Source organism: Stegostoma tigrinum, chromosome 23 (genome assembly GCF_030684315.1).
Source record: "Stegostoma tigrinum isolate sSteTig4 chromosome 23, sSteTig4.hap1, whole genome shotgun sequence".
Lineage (NCBI taxonomy): Eukaryota > Metazoa > Chordata > Chondrichthyes > Orectolobiformes > Stegostomatidae > Stegostoma > Stegostoma tigrinum.
Genome location: NC_081376.1, coordinates 43,373,468 through 43,396,104, shown reverse-complemented (window position 1 = coordinate 43,396,104; position 22,637 = coordinate 43,373,468). Strand labels below are relative to the sequence as shown.

Here is a 22,637-nt window from a genome sequence, read left to right as displayed (position 1 = left end):
TGAGGTCTCCTCTAATTCTTCTAAACTCCAGAGATTTTGTTCCGTCTATTCAATGTTTCCTCACAGGTCATGATATGAGAAGGCTTGGTGCTACTTGTTTGATCCTTAATGTGTACTCCGATCGTTTAAGAACAAAATAGTACGGAAATTCTGCCTGATTTTTTTCCGTCATCCCTCCAACCTAAGAGCTCACTATGTAGCTCCCCTACCGGAATCCTGATGAAGGTCAGCTAACAAAGCAGAGGTCAGGATTGAATCAATTAGCTTTTTGTTCCATTTTATCTGGCACAGTCCTGCATTAAGTAGTGCATTTCTTTTATTCATCCATGAGATGTGGGCATCACTGGCTAGGCCAGCATTTATTGTCTGTTCCGAATTGCCCTTCCAAAAGTAATATCCCATCACCAAGGAACCTTTTATTTACATCTGCCAAGTACATGGGGTCTGACCAGACAGCTCAGAGTCAGTCCGTAGACTGAGGTGACTCTCTGAATCTCCTGTTTATAATTGTCAGCCAGGGCTCCCTGATTGACGCAGGTTAATAACTACAATCAAGGGTCTCATAGGCAATGAGATCACCTGGCCTTGGCTCCAATCACTACAACTTTGATTTAACAAGCACTCTCACTGGAATGAGTAACATCAATTCTAGTTTATATTACTGCTGTCTGTCACTGTGCAGTCCATTGAGATATCTGGGACTGACATGAAAACCATTCCAACAGATCCTTGTATGGCTTAAAAGATTTTTTTTTAATATTTGTAGTGGCTCAGTGGTTAGCACTGTTGCCTAAGAGCACCAGGAACTCGGGTACAATTCCAGCCTCGGGTGACTGTCTGTGTGGAGTTTGCACATTCTCCCCGTGTCTGCGTGGGTTTCCCTGGGTGCTCTGATTTCCTCCCACAGTCCAAAGATGTGCAGGTTAGGTGGATTGGCCATGCTAAATTGCCCGTAGTGTTCAGGGAGGTGTAGATTGGTTGGGTTATAGGGGTATGGGTCTGGGTAGGATGCTTTAAGGGTCAGTGTGGACTTGCTGGGCCAAAGGTCCTGTTTCCACACTGCAGGAATTCTAAGATTCTATGATATGCGTTTACCAGTGAGGCCATAATTGCCCTGTAATAAACAATATTAATAGAGATGTTTCCTACTGTGAATATTCCAAAACCAAGTGCCATTAAAAGCAAAGTAATTGCTAGGAAAGCTAACAAGAAATTCAGCAGCAACTTCTTTGCTCAGAGAATGCTTGGAATGTTGAACTCAGAACCACAAGAGAGGCTGAGAGGTGGCCAGTGCAGATGCATTATAAGTCACCATGGCTCTGGTGGATCGTAAGGCTGCTCTCTCATTGGTGAGCTGCCTTCTTGGACCACTGCAGTCCACCTGCTGTGGGTTGATTCACAATGACGTTAGGGAGGGAATTCCAGGATTTCAGCCCAGCGACAATGAAGGAACAGCAATATTTTCCAAGTCAGGATGGATGAGTGAATTGGAGGGGAACACTGCAGATGGTGGTGTTCCCATGTATCCACTGCCCTTGTCCTTCTAGATGGAAGTGGTTATGAGTTTGAAAGGTACTCTCTGACAATCGTGGGTGAATTTCTGCAATATATTTTGTAGACTGCTGTTGCTGTGCAGGTTGACAGGGCTGTTTCTGCCAGGTGATCTGTTTCATGTCAGCCAGACCAGATAACGACAGCAGGTTCCTCCCCTAAAGGGCATTACTGAACTGGATAGACTTTTACCCAACAATTGGCAACAGTTTCACGATTAATTCCAGACTGTTATTGAGATCAGATTCCACCATGTGATTCAAACTTTGGTCTCTATAATACTACCTGGATTCCTGGAGTAATAGTCCAGCGACAACGCCACTCAGTCAGTTCCTGTCTCTGTATTGACTGGAGAAAGGTTGTATTAACATAGCTCCATGTTTGAACAATTAAAAAATTCTTCTAATTGCTATGACATCATATTTCTACAACATTTATTATGTAAGGGTATGGTTCCCCATAAGTTTGATATTACTTCACTTGGAGACACTGAACATAGGATATTGTTAGTATGGTGCTTGCAAATGATATTTCCACTAATTAACTATAAGTTTTTCTTTATTAAAACCTCTGTTTTAGAGCAAAAATGGGTAAAGAACTTCAAGAGGCCAAAAGAGCTATTCGAAACACCCAACACAAACTCGCGGAGCAAACAGTGGTAAGAAATAAGATTAGTGGGAGAGACTTGTGGCATATTTTAAGTAGACACTCCACACAAAGTTCTGGTCAATATTTCTAGCAGTTTTTTATAACACCAGTGGGGAGTCATTCTCAATGGAACACGACAAAACTTCTCCAATGATATAAAAGCTATGAATGTTTTATATACCTTTTTATTCATTTTATAACCCCTTCTATGGTGCACCATTCATTACATTAGAGTGCACCTTTATTTATTTGCCGATTTAAAAGGCAAAGAAAGGGCCTTGACCAATTCAGCTTGTGCATGCATACATGTAATAGGATATCTGTACTATGCAGGTAACATCTGTTATCACGAGGTTACAGCATATTATTCTTTGTGAACTCTGTCTACACCTGTATCTCATACTGGTGCCTGCTACAGTCATCAGAAGGCCAATTTAAGACCATAAGACCATAAGACATAGGAGTGGAAGTAAGGCCATTCGGCCCATCAAGTCCACTCCGCCATTTAAATCATGGCTGATGGGCATTTCAACTCCACTTCCCTGCACTCTCCCCGTAGCCCTTGATTCCTTGTGAAATCAAGAATTTGTTGATCTCTGCCTTGAAGGCATCTAACGTCCTGGCCTCCACTGCACTCTGTGACAATGAATTCCACAAGCTCACCACTCTCTGGCTGAAGAAATGTCGTCTCATTTCTGTTTTAAATTTATCCCCTCTAATTTTAAGGCTGTGCCCACGGGTCCTAGTCTCCCCACCTAACGGAAACAACTTCCTAGCGTCCACCCCTTCTAAGCCATACATTATCTTGTAAGTTTCTATTAGATCTCCCCTCAACCTTCTAAACTCTAATGAGTACAACTCCTGGATCCTTAGCCGTTCATTGTACGCTAAACCTACCATTCCAGGGATCATCCGTGTGAATCTCCGCTGGGCATGCTCCGGGGCTAGTATGTCCTTCCTGAGGTGTGGGGCCCAAAATTGGACACAGTATTCTCAATGGGGCCTAATTAGAGCTTTATAAAGCCTCAGAAGCACATCGCTGCTTTTATATTCCAACCCTCCTGAGATAAACGACAACATTACATTTGCTTTCTTAATCACGGACTCTACCTGCCCTTGTTTCCCTTATTACTAACAGTCTGGTACCTTTTGCACTCACTGTTAATGCTTTCAGCACTTGCTACGTACTTGTATTGTTCCCACTTCAAAACTGTACTAAAATTTGTCTTTTCTGATCATGTGTAAGATGGAGAAAGGTGGAACAATCAGATCCCCTGTGACATTTCGTTTTGGGAATGTCTGGTCATTTTTGGATCTAAATTAAATACACTCAGACTCAGATGGACATAGCAAACCGTAGCATTCTTGACATAACAGCACTGAGGTGATATCCCATCACCAAGTCACCCTTTATTTACATGTGCACAGTACACAGGTTCTGACCAGCCCGCTCAGAGCCAGTCCCTAGATCAAGGTAACTCTCTGAATCTTGGGGTAGCACGGTGGCATAGTGGTTGGCACTGCTGTCTCACAGCGCCAGGGACCTGGGTTTGATTTCACCTTTGAGCAACTGTCTGTGTGGAGTTTGCACATTCTCCCTGTGTCTGCAGGTGCTCCGGTTTCCTCCCACAGTCCGAAGATTTGCAGGTTAGGTGGATTGGCCATGCTAAATTGCCTATCGCATTCAGGGATGTGTAGACTAGGTGAATAACAGGGGGATGGGTCTGGGTGGGATGCTCTGAGGGTCAGTGGGGACTTGTTGGGCCAAAGAGTCTGTTTCCACACTGTAGGGATTCTATGTAATCTCCTGTTTATATCTGTCAGCATGGGCTCCCTGATTGGCCCAGGTTAATAACCCCAGTCAAGGGTCTCATAGTTAATGAGATCCACCTGGCCCTGGTTCCAATCATTACAATTTTGAGTTATCAAGCACTCTCACTGGAATGAATAACATCGATTCCCAGTTTATATTACTGCTATCTGTCACTGTGTAGCCCACTGAGACCCATGAGACTGACATGAATACCATTCCAACAGATACTTATACAGCTTAAAAATGTTTTTATTTGTTCTCAGGACATGTGTTACTGGTGAGGTCATAATTGCCCTTGTAATAGACAAGATTCATAGATATGTTTCCACTTGTGAATATTCTAAAACCAAATGCCATTAAAAGCAAAGTAATTGCTAGGAAAGCTAACAAGAAATTCAGCAGCAACTTCTTTGCTCAGAGAGTGCTTAGAATGTCGAACTCAGAACCACAAGAGAGGCTGAGAGGTGGCCAGTGAAGATGCATTATAAGTCATCATAGCTCTATAGGGCTGCTCTTTCATTGGAGAGAGGAAATTCTTTCTTTCTGAGGGTTACCCTGCCTGAGGCAAGGAGGAATATCAGGAGCAAGGAATCTTCAGGTTGACCGCAGCCAGTGCAGGAATTGAACCCATGCTGTTGGCATCACTCTGCATCTCAGACTAGCCCTCTAGCTGACTGAGATAGAGGTTGGTTGAGGGTATATGTGAGAAAGAAAGCAGGATAAGGTATAACCTTGCAGAGCTGAAGAGTCTCAGACTGTACTGTAAAAGTCTATGTAACTGCATCCCTTATGTTCACAAACAGCCAATCTCTTGCCGTGAAAAGTCTCTCCAAAATGAAGCCTGGCTCTAAATGGCAGTTTTGAGACCCAGTTCTCAATGGTAGCCTTTTATTGAAGGAACTACTTTTTAAAATGAGATAGTAAGAACTGCAGATGCTGGAGTTTGAGATAACACAGTGTGAAGCTGGGGAAACACAGCAGGCCAGGCAGCATCAGAGGAGCAGGAAAGTTGATGTTTTGGGTAGGGACCTTCTTTCCTGCTCCTGTGATGCTGCCTAGCCTGCTATCTTCCTCCAGCTCCACGCTGTATTATCTCTACCTTTCAAAACTAAAGCTAGGTAACATTTCTTTCTTTTGTTTATCGATTTATAAGAGTCTGTTCTCTTATTCTTTACTTCTACATACGAATACACACAATTGGATATGTAAAATGCATATGTTCTGGAATTTGTTCTCACTTACCAAAGACAGGAACTCAAATCTTTCTCACTGTGAAGCAAACCGTTACAGTTGAATGAAATAATCTCTACAATCAGGCCCACGCGTTTACTTTAGTACCATTCTGGAATCCCCAATAGGCGCTGCTCGGTTCGCAGAGTCACCTGAAGGAGGTTGAAACTGAGAACTCTCAGTTACAGCTCCATCTGAAAGAACTGAACGAGGAATATCGCATGCGGCTTGTTCGTTACATTGAAGACGTTACTGTGAGTGAATAGTTACCGGTTAAGAGCAAACTTTTAAAAGTTCAGCATTCCAGTGAATCGAATGTGCAAGTAGATGCTTGAGAGAAATACAGTAACGGTGTTGTTGTTCTGTGTAAGGAATATGTGGATAACACAGTGAAATCCGGCAGTGACCACACACAGCCCTCTTCTGACCAGCCATACTTGAAGAGATTTGTGGACAGCATGCTAAAGGATATTCGATCTGCCTACAGATCACGGGAAGAACAACTGACGGCTGCAGCTAGAAACTACAAGAAACGGATGCAGAATGTCGTCAAGAAGCACGAACATCTTTTGATTGCGTACAGGTTAAAGAAAAATCTAGCTGAGTATCTCGATACGGTTATACAGTAATTCAGCCTTGAGCCTGGGCTAGCCTTTGAGAACATGAGAAAAATTTGGAGATATAACGTGCCATGACCAGTTGCTCAATTTATTGGTTTTGAGGGTGTGCACTATTGTCAGGCATTCTCATGTGTAATGCTGACTCAGCTTCTTCTGTCACACCGCATGGCAATGATAGTGGACACAGTAATAGCCCATCCACCATACCTTCTCTGCCGTGCAGGGCTCAGTAAGCTATTGAGTTGTTGTACATAAGCCTGATCTTGCCCTCAGAGATACTAGGAACTGCAGATGCTGGAGAATCCGAGATAACAAGGTGTAGAGCTGGATGAACACAGCAGGCCAAGCAGCATCCTAAGAACAGAAGAGCTGACGTTTCGGGCCCCGATCCTTCATTGAAGGGTCTAGACCCTAAACATCAGCTTTTGTGCTCCTGAGATGCTGCATGGCCTGCTGTGTTCATCCAGCTCCACACTTTGTTATCTCTGATCTTGCCCTCATTCCTTTTGCTCTTTGGCATACAGTATGGAAACAGACCATTAGGTCCATACAGTCCATGCTGACCATAATCGCAACTAAACTAGTTACACCTGCCTGTTCCCGATCAATGTCCCCCCAAACCTTTCCTTATTCTAAGTGTCTTTTAAACGTTGTAATTCTGTCAGCATCCACCACTTCCTCAGGAAGTTCATTTCACAGGCAAACTGTCCTCTGTGTAAAACAAAAACTGCCTCTCATGCCTTTTTAGATCCCTCTCTTCTCACCTTAAAAATGAGGCCCCCTAGTCTTGAAATAATCTTCAAAATAGTTGATAAATAGAGAAAGGTTTGCTCTGTCATCGCCCTGATGGGATTATTTTCTGATTGCACTCAGCAAAGAAATCATGTTACCACTGGCTGTATGAGTAAGGATGGGAAGTTAATAATAGCAAATACCATTACAGTCTAACCCCAATGTCACCTTAATTCCAGGTGATGGAGAAACTCTACATCTCAGATTGTTGACTAAGTCTTGGAACCATGTTAAAAACAAATTGCACGGACGTGATTGAATTGTGACTGTCATAAATGTGAACCCAGCTAGGATATATAAAAGTAGAAAGCATAGAGAATGCTGGAGAATCTCAATAGGTCTGACAGCATCTGTGGAGAGAGAAACAGGGTGAATGTTTCAAGTCTGATTTGACTCTCCAGTTCTGAAGAAGAATGCTGTGTTCAATTCTGATCTGCTCGCTATCAGAAAGGTGTTGTTAAACTTGAAAGGGCGAAGAAAAGATTTACGAGGATGTTGCCAGGCTTGGAGGGTTTGAGTTGTAGGGAGAAGCTGAATAGCCTGGGGCTATCTTTCTCGGAGCATTGGAGGCTTAGGGATGACCTCTTAGTGGTTTCTAAAATCATTAGGGGCATGGATATGGTAAATAACCTATAGGTCCAAAACTAGACAGCACAGGTTTAAGGTGAGAGGGGAAAAGATCTAAAAGGGACCTGAGGGCCAACTTTTTTACACAGAGGGTAACGTGTGTATGGAGTGAGATGCCAGAGGAAGTGGTGGAGCTGGGTACAATTTTAACATTTAAAAGGCATCTGGATGGATGCATGAATAGGAAGGGCTTAGAGGGATAAGGGCTAAATGCTGCCAAATTTGACTAGGTTTATTTAGAGTATCTGGTCAGCATGGATGAATTGGACCAAAGGGTTTGTTAATGCGCTGTACAACTCTATGACACTAAGAGCCATCCCAGACTCAAAACTTTAACTCTGTTTGTCTCTCTATGGATTCTGCAATAACTGCTGAGTTTCTCTCGCATGTTCTGCATTTATTTCAGATTTCCAGCATCCTCAGTACTTTGCCTTTATAATGGTAGAGATGTGCAGAATGACCTGGTGAGGAAATCTTTCACTGTTGCTTTTGGGAATGCTTGGGCTTTTGGTTTTGCTTCTCATGAGACGGACATTGGACAGTGCCGAGGCAAGTTAGCAACAACATTTGGAAAGATGACCTCTCTCCTGGGTGTTGGGAACTGACACAAATGGGAGCCAAAGTACATGTCGCAGCACTTCAATGTTATTGAGTGAGCCAAGAGTCAATGTAATTTTAATCTTTTTTTTAAACAATGTCACACAATATTACAAAGGCTTTATTGAAAGAATGGGTGTAATTTAGTGGAGTCTGCCGGACTCTGAGCAGGGAGCAATGATTGTTAATGTTTCACAGCGAGTGCTGCCCTCGGATGTGGCCCAGCCTCGACCTCAGGCTGATGCCGAGTGACTTTCTTCCCTCTATCTTTGAGCAAGAGGCATGTGTCACCCTCAAAAAAAGTATCAGGATAATTAAACGTGTCAGCACCATGAGTGTCTTTGCAAGAGTGTCTGTACAAATCTCTGGTGCGGCTGCACTTGGAGTATTGCATACAGTTCTGGTCACCACATTATAAGAAGGATGTGGAAGCTTTGGAAAGGGTGCAGAGGAGATTTACCAGGATGTTGCCTGGTCTGGAGGGAGGGTCTTATGAGGAAAGTCTGAGGGACTTGAGGCTGTTTTTGTTGGAGAGAAGAAGGTTAAGAGGTGACTTAACAGAAACATACAAGATGATCAGAAGATTAGATAGGGTGGACAGTGAGAGCGTTTTTCCTTGGACGGTGACGGCGAGCACGAGGGGACATAGCTTTAAATTGAGGGGTGATAGATATCGGACAGATGTCAGAGGCAGGTTCTTTACTCAGAGAGTAGTAAGGGCATGGAATGCCCTGCCTGCAACACTAGTAGACTCACCAACTTTAAGGACATTTAAATGGTAGTTGGATAAACATATGGATGATAATGGAATAGAGTAGGTTAGATGGGCTTCAGTTTGGTTTCACAGGTTGGCACAACATCGAGAGCTGAGGGCCTGTACTGTGCTGTAATATTCTATGTTCTAAGAGTCACAGTGTACTAAATTCATAGCTCACCCTTCTAATTGACAGAATGACTTCCTAACACTGCCTTCTTCAATTAGAAACTTAGGGACAATGTACAAACACTCAATCTCTTTGTTACTCCATTGTTCACCACCCCATCCACCTGCATCATTGTCCCATCAGTGTACAAAGTCTTCAAGGTTTAGTAGGCACATGGACATACTTTCAGTCTGTTTTCACTGACAGGATGGTTAGTTTGTCCCTTAATTGTCTCTCCTTGTCTTCCTTCCTGAAAATGTTGGGGTGGTGCGTGCATTGATGGTTATTCCAGTGTGAACCAGGGGTGGGGAAGACACTAGGCAATGGAAGGAATCCCATTCCATGAGGCTGGTGCCAGGGTGGGGGGATACGCTTGAGGAGTAACATGTCTGTGAGAATGTCCGTGTTTTTACTTGGCACAGAATGCAGCGGGAGCAGATTCTATCATCAGGCATCAAGGATATGGACCCCGGCCCCTCTGAAGTAACCTTTGTGATCGCTGACAGTGAACTGTTGTCCAAACAGAGCCAGGCGCTCAACAGGCTTCGGGAGGACAAAGCCTACCTGGAGGGAAAACTCCAAGAGCTTCAGGAGCAGGTGAGGGATGTGGACAGAATCTGTTTAAACTGAGAGCTATAAAGTCTCACCATTCCACTGAACTCTTTGCTGAGTGGGGTTACACAGAAAGGGCAAGGGGTTATGACCAACTAGATGGGTCTTGCAAGTGTGCTGGCATGAATGTGACAGGCCGAATGGCCGTGATGATGCCAAGATTCGAGGTTCTATACTATATGAATGAAAAGAGTGTTGCATATTCCAATTGGCAGCTCAGATTTTTTTTAAAATGTCACTGTGAGCCATCAGCAGGTGCAAATTTTGAAATAGTTAGACACAAAGTGGTGGTTGAATGAAATGTCAGTATCATAGGAAGTGCTTGCAAAGGCATCGCTGTGGCATTCAGCAGCCATTTTGAGTGGTAACAAATGGGAACACATCCAAAATGGTTACTTCATTGATGGACACATGCAAGGGGGTGCATCATCTATACATTTGACTTCTGTTTTGCTCATTGGAATATCAAGCTTACAATGTATCCCTTCAAAATATACTTCATTGTAATTGCACCATTTTAATTTGCATTTCTTTTGCAGGTTAGACTGGTTCGGAGTGCACCAGTCATATCTTCTTCACTGTGAGTATTGCTCTAACTTTTTGACTGAACGATGGTAGTGTACTAGCAAAAACTGCTTTCTCTCCATCTGCTGAGTTTTCCTCGCAATTTCTGTTTTAGTTTCTGATTTTCAGCATCCGCAGTTTGTTGTTATGGTTTAATGTATGGTATTCCTTTGTTTCCTGTGAGCAGGCAGTAGTCTTAGCTAATGCCACTTTGCACATATCTGCTGGATGGTGCGTTCCCACTCTATTTTCCCCTTCCCCCACTTCAAGAGAATAAGGCTGGTGAAATGCCTCGTATTGGTATGTACAGTCTGTTAACTGTTGTGCTCACCATGGAATACAGTTTTGGACATCCACCAGAGAAAGGACACTAGAGCCAAAATGAAACAGAGAATGCAGAAACTTGACCCACTGGAATGTTTCAGTGGGATCAGAGAAGGTCGAGGGAAAATGAATAGAGCTTTCTTTTAATGATGAAGGGTTAGGAAAAGGTGATAGCTTAAAAGGTGAATTCCCCTTGAATGGATCAGTAGCAAACATTGTCAATGTAAAATGTCACCAGAAGGTGAGGACAGAGTTCAGAACATTCTTTCATGAGGGTTTTAGAGTCTCAGGGAGCAATTGAGGCAGACATCATTGCATTACTGAAAGGATGGGTAGATCAAAACTCAAAACAGAGGAAGATCCAACGTAGTGGGATAAAGGCAGGATAGTACCACTGGATTTGGAATTTTTTCTAGTTGAGAAACTTCTCCCTTTTCCGTGATTGTATTCTGAATAATAAAATCAGAAGCTCGAGTATTGCTGCAAAACTTGTCCATATATTGTTTAAGTTTTTGATGTTGCACTCATTTTGCAAGGATATCGATTCAAGGTGAAAGCTGCAAGAGAGGAGGGTGCTGATTGGTTGCAATGTCAATTCTGATTGCCACAGAGAATGCTGATTGACAGTTAACAGACAGTTTAACATGTCTTTATTACATTTCAAACCAGGCAGATTGACTCTTGATTGGTCAGGGCAAAATATTGAGAGATTAACTGTCAACGGATGTTAACCATTTTGTTGAGAGCCTGTTCTTTGCTGATATAATGTGCTCACATAGTGCACCTGTTTGACTCCATAAAATGGTGACATAATTGCTGGTTAAATTCTTCATCATAATACCTTGACTAGTCAAAGTTCAAAGATGTGCAGGTTATGTGGATTAGCCATAGGAAAGGCAGGGTAAAGGGATAGGATAGGGAATTGGGTCTATGTAGGATGTTCTTTGGAGAGTTGGCGTGGATGTTGGGCCGAATGGCCTGTTTCTACCTATAGGTATTTTATTCTAAGATATGCCGACCAATGAGCACCGTCCTCTCATTGTATAAATGCTAATCTTTCTTTTGAATTTGTATTCTTGAAAAATGTCCTGATGAGCTCAAGACAAAAGATTTTGACAAAAGATGTTAAATACTTAAGTTCTATACAACCAAATTGTAGAAATGAGAAGACCTAAATTATTGCTTTTAATTATTTCAGCCTAGAGACTGGTGAGAAAGCAAGTAGCGAAAACTGGAGTGAACTAACGAAACAGCTAAAAGAGTTCACATTTACTACACAGGTCTGTAATATTACTGATTATAGAATTTAATCAAATCCATGTTATATTGCAATGTGAAACAGGCCTCTCCTAGATTGAAAATACAACTAACCAATTATCTGTGCTGACTTGATCCCTTACTACAGAAAAGTGCTTCTGAAACAGTTCAGAGAAAGCTCACTCAACTGTTTTAAGGGATTTAAGGTTGTTAGGGACATTTTATAAGAAATGGTTGAACTGGTTGTGCTTAGAAGTATGAGAAATGATCTTATTGAAATAAATAAAATCCTGAGGGGACTTGACTGAGTGGATACTGGATGTTTCCTCTTGTGGGAGGGACTAGAACTGGAGTTATAGTTTAAAAAAAAAGGGGACTTCCATTTAAGATGGGTATGAGGAGAATTTCTTTTCTCACAGAGGGTCTTCAGTCTTTGGAATTCTCTTACTCAGGGAATGGTGGAGAGAGGGTAAAATGGGAGCTCAAATGAACTCTTGTCGATATTTGATTCTCTTTGCCTCGGTTTGTCCTTTAACCTTCTCCAGCCAAGACTAGACAAGCAGACAGATTCTTGATTGAGAAGGGACTCGGTTATCAGGGGAGGTCAGACTGTGGATTTATGGTCCCAGCCAGAGCATAGACTTATTAGATGGTAAACCAGCTTCAAGGGACTTAATGGCCTCATACTCGTCCTCATTTACCTTGTTTGTATGTTCTTATGACTAATGTTATTGTTGCTAATTGTTATAAGTGCTATAGTAGGGCCTATCTGAAATGATCTGCTCTCTTAATCTACACATTTCAATCCTACTTGACACTAAGAATATGGACTTATCCAACATGGTTCCAGGGAAATTTAATTTGAAGATTAATATCATGCTAAGCCATAATGTAAGTACTGAAAAGATTTCAAAAGATCAAGCGTAATCAAGACTTGCACCAAGCTTCTAGCCTCTTGAAGACTGAAGTACAATGTTAAGTTGCTTGGGTACAAAAAGACATAACTGAAATGGCACTGGAATCTTGTGTTTTTCCTTGTGGTCAATTTGATCATGCGGGCGTTTAATCAGGCAGGAATGTGGAAGGTGGGAAGCCAGCACTTGCTAGCCTCCATCCCACTCAAATCCAAATTAGGAAGGCGATTAATGCTCATTTCAGTTGCTTGTCTTGCTGCTGATATTGAACTGAGAGGATATGGCAACTGACCACAAAATGCAGGAATCCTTGTAAAGCTAACTGGGCATGGGGGACATAGGCTTGCAGTGGTGGTAGCCTTTGTTCAATAGTAGGGAGCCTGAGTCAGCTTCAGGGAAGGGTTGGTCTGTTGAGAACAAGCCCTTTCCCTTGTTACCAATCCCAGTGACTCCCACACGCTACAACCTCCATCCTACCTTTAAACTCCAATCCCTCCTCGATCTCAGGTGTAGTATCGGCAGTGGCAGTAACCCTCCCCAGTGGCACTGTTAACCTGTAATTAGCTGACAGCTCTCCACAGACACTAGGTTCCTTGACTCCTGGCAATGGCCCATTATTGGCTTGTCCAGGGCCTGAATAGTACAAGATGCAGTGGATGTCTGGAGGGCATTTAAGGACAGGGCAATAAATGCCGACCCATCCCGTGACACCCGGGTGCCCTGAACAAACTTAGACAAAAGGCCCCACCTGCCAAGAGCTGCCAGCCAATCAGAGGCTGCGAATCCTCCTCCCACCAGCTCCACAAGCTGCTGCCCGATGGGATAGAGGGAGAGTGAACTGCTGATTCCACGGAAAGGGACTCTGCAAGCACTTAATGTAGGCATTTACACCCTGGGACACCTGCCAAAATACCAGAAAGGTTCAGGAGGAATGGAGATTAGAGTAAGAAGGGGAACAAATGTATCTATAAAGAGTTGGGAAGAGTACGAGAGAATTGAAAAGTTATTTCAATGGAGAGAAACTGAGAGAACCGAAGTTGTTTACATTATAGGACTGTCATAAAACTAAAGGGGTCAGGGGCTTTTGTGGTGCAGTGGCAATGTCCCTACCTCTAGACCAGAAAGCTCAGGTTCAAGTCCCAACTGTTCTGAAGTTTGGGGGAAGGAGGTCGTGAAGAATAGCAACAAGGGCTAAATGACAGCATTTTCCTGAATTCTAATAGGGCAGGGTCAACAGCTAGTGAGGTGGTAGTGTAGTTGTAATGTCACTGGACTAGTTAACAAGAATCCCTGACTAATATTCTGGGGTCAGGGGTTGAAATCCCACCATTGCATATAAAGAAATTTGAATTCAGTACCAAACTGGAATTAAAAAGATAACCTTAATGGTGAACCTTCAGACAAACAAATCTGCCTTACATGGTCTAACCTGCACATGACTCCAGATCCACAGCAATGTGGCTGACTCTCACTGCCCTCTGGCCAGTTCAGAATGGGTGATCAAAGCTGACACTAGTCAGTGACACCCACATCCCATGAAAAAGATGAAGTGAAAGTGGAAGATGAACTCAGTTTCTGAATGACGACTACCCATAATGAAAGACAACGTGTCCTTCTCAGACAGAGATAAAATAAAATCGATGGAGATAGAAATCTGAGACATTTTAAAAAGACTTTAAACAAATCATGAATAGACTGTATCTGTCTCATTGATGAATAATACAAGACAGGAAATTTCTGAGGCATTGATGACCATGAAGTCAAAGTTGCTACAGCGTGAAGAAAAATTACAGGCAAGTGTATTGTGTTTATCAAAACAAGAAAGTAGTATACACGTGGGCAACTGTAGAACCATCAGTCCATACGTTGCAAATAATGCAATTAGTTGTAAACAGAAACCCTGAGGTGTAGCTGACCATGATAACCAAGCTAACGTACATTCACAAGATTCTACCTGGTCAACCTTGATTGGAGACTTGAATCTAGGCCTCCTGGTTCAGAGGTAGGCACATTATCACTGCCCACAAGAGGCCTTCCTAAATGGATTATTTGATTTCTATCAACACAAATCATTGACCTGTTCAGGAACATTCACACTGGTCAATGCCCCTTCTGAGCTTCAGATATACTTTCTCTTCAACCTGTTCAGAGATGTTGTTAGACACTTCTAGAGCAGTTAGGGCTGGATCACAGGCCTCCTGACCCAGAGTTAGGGACATTGTACCACAGCAGCCCCTCCTGAAGGGACGCGATATTTTGAATCAACTTGTTCAGATGTTTTCACACGCTTCTGGAGCAGGTGGGACTTGAAGCTAGGTCTCCTACCTCAGAGGTAGGGGCATTGCCACTGTGCTACAAGAGCCCTTCCAGGCTTTTAGTTACTAGTCTAATGACATTATCACCTCACCAACACCACCTTTCCCGCAGCGACTTTGGGAGGCCTTGTAATACAGCACACCTGAGCTTCTAAATGGCACTAAGTAACAAAACAAACGGTTTCACGTGTGCCAGGTAAAAAGTCAAGAGATTGGGAGCTGTTAACCTATTTCCACTGGCTTTTACCCACAGGAGGAGTTGGAACATGAACGTGCTCAGTTGATCTCACGTGTCACAGTTGCTGAGGAGCAGTTAGCTGAACTGCAGGAATATGTGGATAAGCACCTGGGCAGGTGAGGTCAGGCAGCACAAAATTCAGATTTTCATTTGAATTATGGCCTGCACATCTCTCACTCATGTTTTAAAACCAGCCTCTGACTGATGCCAATTTACTTGTCACCAACAAGACTTTTCTATGTAGCTACTCTTAATGGCCATTCATCAACCAGTGGTGAGTCTCTGATCACACTACAAAGGCTTATTTGTCCTAGGCAATGAAATGTATATAAGTACTAATTTGGGAGGCAAGAGAGGAAATTACAAGGCCTCTGGCCCAATTTTTTAAATTCCTCTCTGGTCATAGTGGGGGTGCCAGAGGACTGGAGGACAGCTAATGCAGTTCCACTGTTTCAGAAGGGAGGTAGAGATAGACCAGGGAATTACAGACCGGTGAGGTCAAGAAACTATTGGTTAGGGAAATTCACACTTTACTTTCTTATAATTGGATCTTAAAGAATATATTGTCAATTTTGCACAATAAATGCTGTAAATTGGTGGATTAGCCGCGGTTTACTGCATTCACACTGGTACGTAGAGACCAGTAACTTTTAAATAGAGATGTTGATTTCCGGATGACCGACACAAAGAATAACACAAAGTTTTGAATTTTAAGACTTTGAGTTTTAAGCAACTAAAGTTAACATCAATTAAACATTACTTTGTAGGCGACAAATACACAGAACTACAGTACAGACAGATACCCCCCCCTTTAACTTCTGAACACAATGGAAACGCCATACCATGCTTAGACATTATTCTGCACTCTGTAGTCATGTAGTCTTAAGCTTAAAGTGCATCTCCTCCAGGCATTAACTCACCAAGGTGAGTCTACCTGTGTGTTTCTCAGCCATGTCTTCACTGAACCCTTTGAGCATAATCATGTAGACTCTGCATTGTAAGATTTCCTGTCTTGATTCTGTGGTCTCTAACATTCCACAATCCTTGTTTCCTCGAGTATGGATTCTGTCCTAAACGGGCCTTCACTTGTTAGGTAACACAAAAGGAAACCTTTTCTTCTGCTGATATAGCAGAACCTGTTGTGGGTCTAATTCCTCCATTCCCTCCCTCATCCCCCAAATACTTTAATCTCTTTGACTCCGACAGTCTGTAATTCTGCCCAGGAAACCAAGGTGCTTCTTCCTATGGTGTCTGGATGTTCAAACTCAAACAAAACTTCAAATAAGCTTCTGACTTGATGCCCCGGCCCCAAGGTTAATCAAGGTGTCTGCACTTGTCCACTCTTTGTGAAAGGTGCTATATAAATGCAGGGTTTTCAAAATTTAATCACCATTTTGTTAAATAATGCAGGTACAAGCAGGAAATTACACGCCTCCGAAAACTGGTTGGAACTGAAGTACCAAGAGCAGTCAGTGCTGATGTTATCCATCAGTAACTTCCTTGGTAATTGCACAGGATCCTCAACCCTGAAGCCGAAGTTACCCCTGAAGTCACCAAGAATTTTCTGAGTTTTTGGAAAATGGATGTTGTGATTAGTAAAATAACATAGCATTTTTGCTGACACTGTGCAACAGCAATAAAAGGTACTTGTATTATTTATAGTCTGTACACAGAATGAGACTGCGTTCCACCATGTCCAAGTAAGCTTGTTCACAGACTAGACTATATACATAGGAACAGGAGAAAGCAATTCAGCTCTTCATATCCAGCTGACCTTGACTTCTGCAATACCTGCCTTGATTTCGTAAGCATGAATATCCCTGCCTAACAAATGTCTTACCAATCTCGGATTTGAAATTTCTAGTTGACCTCCAGCTTCAGCATCTTTTTGGAAGTTCCCAATTTCCACAAATTTGACATTAACTGTGAAAAGCTAGCTCTCTGTAATTATCCCCTTGAATATGCTTGAATCCTACTCAACAGATTCATTGGAGACCTGCATTCAACCACAGGTATCTAGAAACTAAACCATTCTAAAATTAAAATCAGCATTCTTTCTCAAATTTCCACATTCATTTTTATTATTGTGTCTGTGTATATATAAAATATATATATTTCCTCATGAAATCATTTCTGACTGAAGCACATTATCAGATCAGATTCTTGTTGAAATGCATTTCCTGTCTGACTCCCATTTTACTGTGTGCAGACCAGTTCATATGCAGAATAATGGATAGATAGATGTGATTACAAGCCAGCAATCGCATTGTACAGTTTACACAACATCATTAACTACATGGGGAACTAAATGCCTGATTTAGGATGAGATTAGCCTTGAAATCAATCCATTAGATCAGATTCCCTACAGTGTGGAAACAGGCCCTTCGGCCAAACAAGTCCACACCGCCCCATGGAGCATCCCACCCAGACCCATCTCCCTATACCCACACGTCCCTGAACACTACGGGCAATTTAGCATGGCCAATCCACCTAGCCTGCACATCTTTGGACTGTGGGAGAAAACTGGAGCACCCGGAGGAAACCCACGCAGACACGGGGAGAATGTGCAAACTCCGCACAGACAGTTACCCAAGGCTGGAATCGAACCTGGGTCCCTGGCGCTGTGAGGCTGCAGTGCTAATCACTGAGCCACTGTGCCGCCCCAATCCATGACAGCAATTTTTCTCTTGCCATATATCCAATGAAATTATTGGTCTAGTTTTTGTTCTATTTTACTTGAATTTATTTTGCCAATTCTAATGGTAAAATGGACAGTAACATCCAGCACAAACTGTCATCCTTCAATTTAAAAACTGAGGTATAATTATGAATTGTTAAGACACATGCAAATTGATCAGTGAAAATATCTGTACATATATTGTGTCGAATAATAGAGTAAATGCAATTATATCAGATGTCATTCTGAGATTTTCTCCCAACTGCAGAAACATTAAAGCCAACCAAAATTAATCCCTTGTTCCCTATTTTGAGATATAATTACCCAGGGCCAAGATGATTACTTTCAAACACTTGGATGTTATAATGTGCAGAAAATTTCCTTAGCCAATTGAACAGGAAATTCTGATAAATTTTAATCACTGAAAATTGTAGACGCTTGGAAAGTTGGTTTATGTAGCACAATTCAAATTTTACAACTTAACATGTTTAGTTGGTCAACTTAGAATGTTCTCATGCTGCCTTCCAGCTGTCTTCGTATGCTTCCTTTTCCAATCAGTGAATTTCATGGACATAATTTAAGTCAACCTTTTCTGACCTATTATTGCACACCTTTGGAACAGGTGGAAGTTGAACACAGCTCTCCTGGCCCAGAGGTAGGGATGCTGTCACTGCATCATAGAAGTTTGTTAATTATGTTATTATGCAGCCAAATTGTTTAATGGAGAACTATTAACTCTCCCCTTAACTCAGACTAGGGCTAAACAAGGAATTCCTTCCAATTGTATGGTGAAACTACTTCTGGGCACATTTAATCAACCTGTTTAGGCATGCTCTAGAGACTCTTGTGACATATTGGTACCATCCTTACTTCTGAGCCAAAAGGCCAAGATTCAAGTCTGACCTGATCCATAAGTGTGTCATAACATTTGTCAACAGGTTAATTAGAAAATATATATCTTGATCAAGAGGAAGGACAACTCTCACTTCACAAGAGTTCTAGGGGAGCTGTTTCTATTATTGGGCCTTTTAATGAAAAACCAACCAGAGATTGGTCATTTGCACCCTTGCCACCTCTGCAATATGTAATAATCTTGCACTTTTCATATACATTTTAACTCCCCTGGTTAAATCATTATTTCTCTCAACTAGAAATGGCAAGGAAATGTTGATTTATAGTATATTGTCCTTTCCAACCGTCTTGCCACCATCAAAAATATTATGTATTTTAGCAGACTTGCAGTAAATCTTCTCCTCAGAGATATTCAATGATTTACAATAAGCTCCCATTTGAACTAACATCCTTCTCCGTTAATCGATCTCGGCTATCCACTTGTCACTGCAATAACACTAAAGCAAGAATGTTTTTTCTTTCTAAAAAAATTCCTACTTCCTTATTTTGAGAACCTAAAAATGTTTGGTGACGACATTGCTTAATTGTGAAAATAATGAGAAAAGTTGGTGCAGTAGATAAGGAGGTTTGAGTGGAACATAATTGTTATGTGGACCATATGGGCTGAATGGCTTACTTTTGTATCTTACACAGGATATCTATCGTGTGGAAGCAGGTCATTTGGCCCATTCAGTCCACATCAATCCCCCAAAGAGCATCCCACCCAGGCCTACCCACCTACTCTATCCCTGTAACCCTGCATGTTCCACAACTAGTCCTCCTAGTCTGCATATTCCTGGACACTGGACAATTTATCATGGCCAATCCACCTAACCTGCACATCTTACGACTGTGGGAGGAAATCCATACAGACAGGGGGAGAATGGGTAAACTCCAATCAGACAGTTGCCCAAGGCTGGATTTGAACCCAGGTCCCTTGCACTGGGAGGTAGCACTGCTAACTACTGTGCCACCATGCTCCCCCTCACTCTACATTAAATCGGTTTTAAAATATATATGTCATCCTGGGTGCCCGCATCCAATAACATGTAGTAGCACTGACATACGTTGCCTGATGACAGCCATTCTAAAAGTTATAATAAACTGGAGAGACTAGCACACTAATTACAATATTTAGGAATACAAGCGTATGTTTTATCTCATTAATACTTTAATTATAGTGAACAGGCAAATGCTATATATCTACATTACATGACTGGAGTCAGCCTGGTTTAACCTTGGACATCCGGAGATTGAGGCAAATGCCTGAATCTTACACGGGAGCTGGCCAATCTCTGCCCACTTCTCAATCCTCCCCGGCTGAAATTTAGGAGAATCTGCCCCACAATTAAGATGCTACTTACTAATGAGAGCAATGACGTTGTTCTAAGACCTCCTCTGTGGTCTCAGAAGGAAGTCCTACCTGAGCGGGTTGCTGTCCAGTTGGATGGCTGCAGCTCTATGGTCTCAGTAGTGTCAGCCAGGAGTAGTTGCCACTGCTGGGGTCACAGGTCATCCCATCAGACTCTTCATAATCCCAGCAGATATTGGGAGAGGGTGTGTGTGTGTGTCCATGTTGGGAGGGTGCTGGGTTTAAGAGACCAGAGGGTAAAACAGGGATAAACCACGGTCAGGTCCCTCCTATTAGCCCAGGCATCTGAAAAGGAGGCTGCCTAAGTCTTTCCTGATGCTCGCCGGTGTAGCTAAAGATGCTAGGCCTTCGACAGTGAGTAAGCCAACTCTCTCTTTGTGTGAAATACTGGTTTTGACTAGATCTGCAGACTGTAAGCCTCATCTCATATCTCAACCTGATTTCTCTGTCTGGTACATCTTAGTTATATTTATGTCGCCACACGAATAGTTTATAACAATTTTATGTTTACATACTCAAGCCATTTGATGCTGCTCAGACTGGAGGGTCAGTTGTCTACAGGAACACCAGGGATCTGAAGTGACATTGTAACTATGTACTGTATAGTTAACCCATATTCTTTCTGCTTTTGTGCCATTCCAAATAAACCTTTCTGTAAAACAAAATCTACTGTGACTAAAACTTGCCGTGCTTTGGCGCAAATGGCAGAGAAACATGCATAAACAACCAGTTTTAACCATTTATGCTATCGGTCCAGAGACATTGTTGAATATATTGACTGGGGAAATCCAGCAAAGAAACTCTTGGCAGTGCTATTCAAATATGGAGAACTTTAGGGTCTGTGGAATAAATTACAATATAAATTATTTACCAACAAAATACAACCACTGTAGTTAAGGTTTTTTTTGAAACTGTTGTAGTAGGATCGTAATAAAAGTTAAATTGAACAAAAACTTCAATTTAAGTTTGATCAAACTTAAATTAAACAAACTTTTTTTAATATTTACATGAATTGTCCCATGGCTTTCACATTGTTGAATTTGTTTCTGTTCATTGTATTGCCTTTCATTCCACGATGGTTTATTAAACATTTATTTCAAAATAACCTGGCTGGGATGAAGAATTTCCATCTCCCACTTGTTGAGCTGCAAAAACTGAAGTTGGAACTGAAAAATATCAAGTGCTTGGACTGGAAGCCTGCGGCCAGCGACGAGTTATAAGGATCAGTACTGGGTCCTCTGCTTTTTGTCATTAATAAAACTGATTTGGCTATGAATATTGGAGGCATAGTTAGTAAGTTTGTAGATCATGTCAAAATTGGTGATGTAGAGAAGAAGGCTCTCACAAGAATAAAACAGGACTTTGATCAGATGGGCCAAGGAGTGGCAAATGGCGTTTAATGTGGATAAATGTGGTGTTGCATTTTGCTAAGGCAAATCAGGGAAGGGCCTATACACTTAATGGTAGGGTCTTGGGGAGTATTGCCAAACAAAGAGACCTTGGGATGCAGGTTCATAGTTCCTTGAAGGTAGAGTCACAGATAGAAAGAGTAGTGAAGAAGGTGTTTCGTAGACTTGCCTACACTGGTCAGTGAGTATAGAAGTCACATTGTCGCTGTACAAGACATTGCTTAGGTCACTTTTGGAATACAATTCTGGTTTCCCAGCTATAGGAAAGATGTTGTTAAATTTTGAAAGGGTGCAGAAAAGATTTACAAGGTTGTAGCCAGATTGGGCAGTTTGAGCTATAGAAAGAGGCTGAATAGGCTGGGGCTATTTTCCTTGCCATGTTGGCGGTTGAGGGGTGACTTTATAGAGGTTTACAAAATCACGAGGGGCTTGGATAGGGTGAATAGCCAAGGTTTTTGTCCCAGGGTAGTGGAGTCCAAGGCTAGAGGGCATAGGTTTAAGGTGAGGGACCAAGGTATAAAAGGGACCTACAGGGCAACGTTTTTATGCAAAGGGTGGTGTGTGTATAAAATGAGCTGCCAGAGAAAGTGGTGGAGGTTGGTACAATTACAACATTTAAAAGGCATCTGGGTGAGTACATGTAGAGGAAGGGTTTAGAGGGAAATGGGCCAAATGCTAGCAAACAGAACTGGTTTAAGATACCTAGGACGAGTTGGACCAAGCTGTACATCTGTGACTCTTATTGGATCTAATAGGATTCACCTTGATTGGGCAGGGAGAAGAGTTCCTGTTAAAGCCTGGAGTAACTCAGAGACTTCATTTCTGCTCAGAGTGTGGGATAACACAAGCCTGAGTTTTTAGGTTGTGTTAGGAACCTAATAGGGAACATCTTTTCTGTACGTTAGTGCATTAGATGCCTACAAAATAATGTTTAGTCAATGGTGAATTTAATTTGCTTGTTGCAGTAAAAAAACTTGAAATGTTACATCATTTTATGAAATCACTTGCATTGGTCGGTGGAAAATTCACATTTTTAAAGGCTAATGGTCTCAAATGAGATCAAAACAATCACCATCGGGAGGACAGCCAGACATATGTTCATAAGCCCCAAAAAGTTACACTCCCAAGTAGCCAGCATGAGGAGTGGCTCGCTGCTTCTCTGAAACTAACTGTTTAATTTAATGTTGGAAGTTGTAAAGAGGGACAACCTTGCACCCCACTGCTTAGCATAGCAGTGACACATTATGACAGTGGAAACATTTT

The 22,637-nt window shown here is 42.1% G+C and overlaps 1 protein-coding gene across 2 annotated transcripts in view; it reads left to right on the top strand.

Moving 5' to 3' along the window:
• Nucleotides 1-20,630, top strand: part of ccdc78 (coiled-coil domain containing 78) — an 81,480-nt gene extending 60,850 nt beyond the window's left edge. For both annotated transcript variants that reach the window (XM_059654117.1, XM_059654118.1), the window contains 8 exons: nucleotides 2,131-2,209; nucleotides 5,371-5,496; nucleotides 5,614-5,825; nucleotides 9,224-9,398; nucleotides 9,953-9,993; nucleotides 11,500-11,581; nucleotides 15,041-15,141; nucleotides 16,436-20,630. In XM_059654117.1, coding sequence (XP_059510100.1) covers nucleotides 2,131-2,209; nucleotides 5,371-5,496; nucleotides 5,614-5,825; nucleotides 9,224-9,398; nucleotides 9,953-9,993; nucleotides 11,500-11,581; nucleotides 15,041-15,141; nucleotides 16,436-16,520 — 901 coding nt within the window. In that variant the 3' untranslated portion in view covers nucleotides 16,521-20,630. The remainder of the gene's footprint in view (nucleotides 1-2,130; nucleotides 2,210-5,370; nucleotides 5,497-5,613; nucleotides 5,826-9,223; nucleotides 9,399-9,952; nucleotides 9,994-11,499; nucleotides 11,582-15,040; nucleotides 15,142-16,435) is intronic.
• Nucleotides 20,631-22,637: the final 2,007 nt, after the last annotated feature.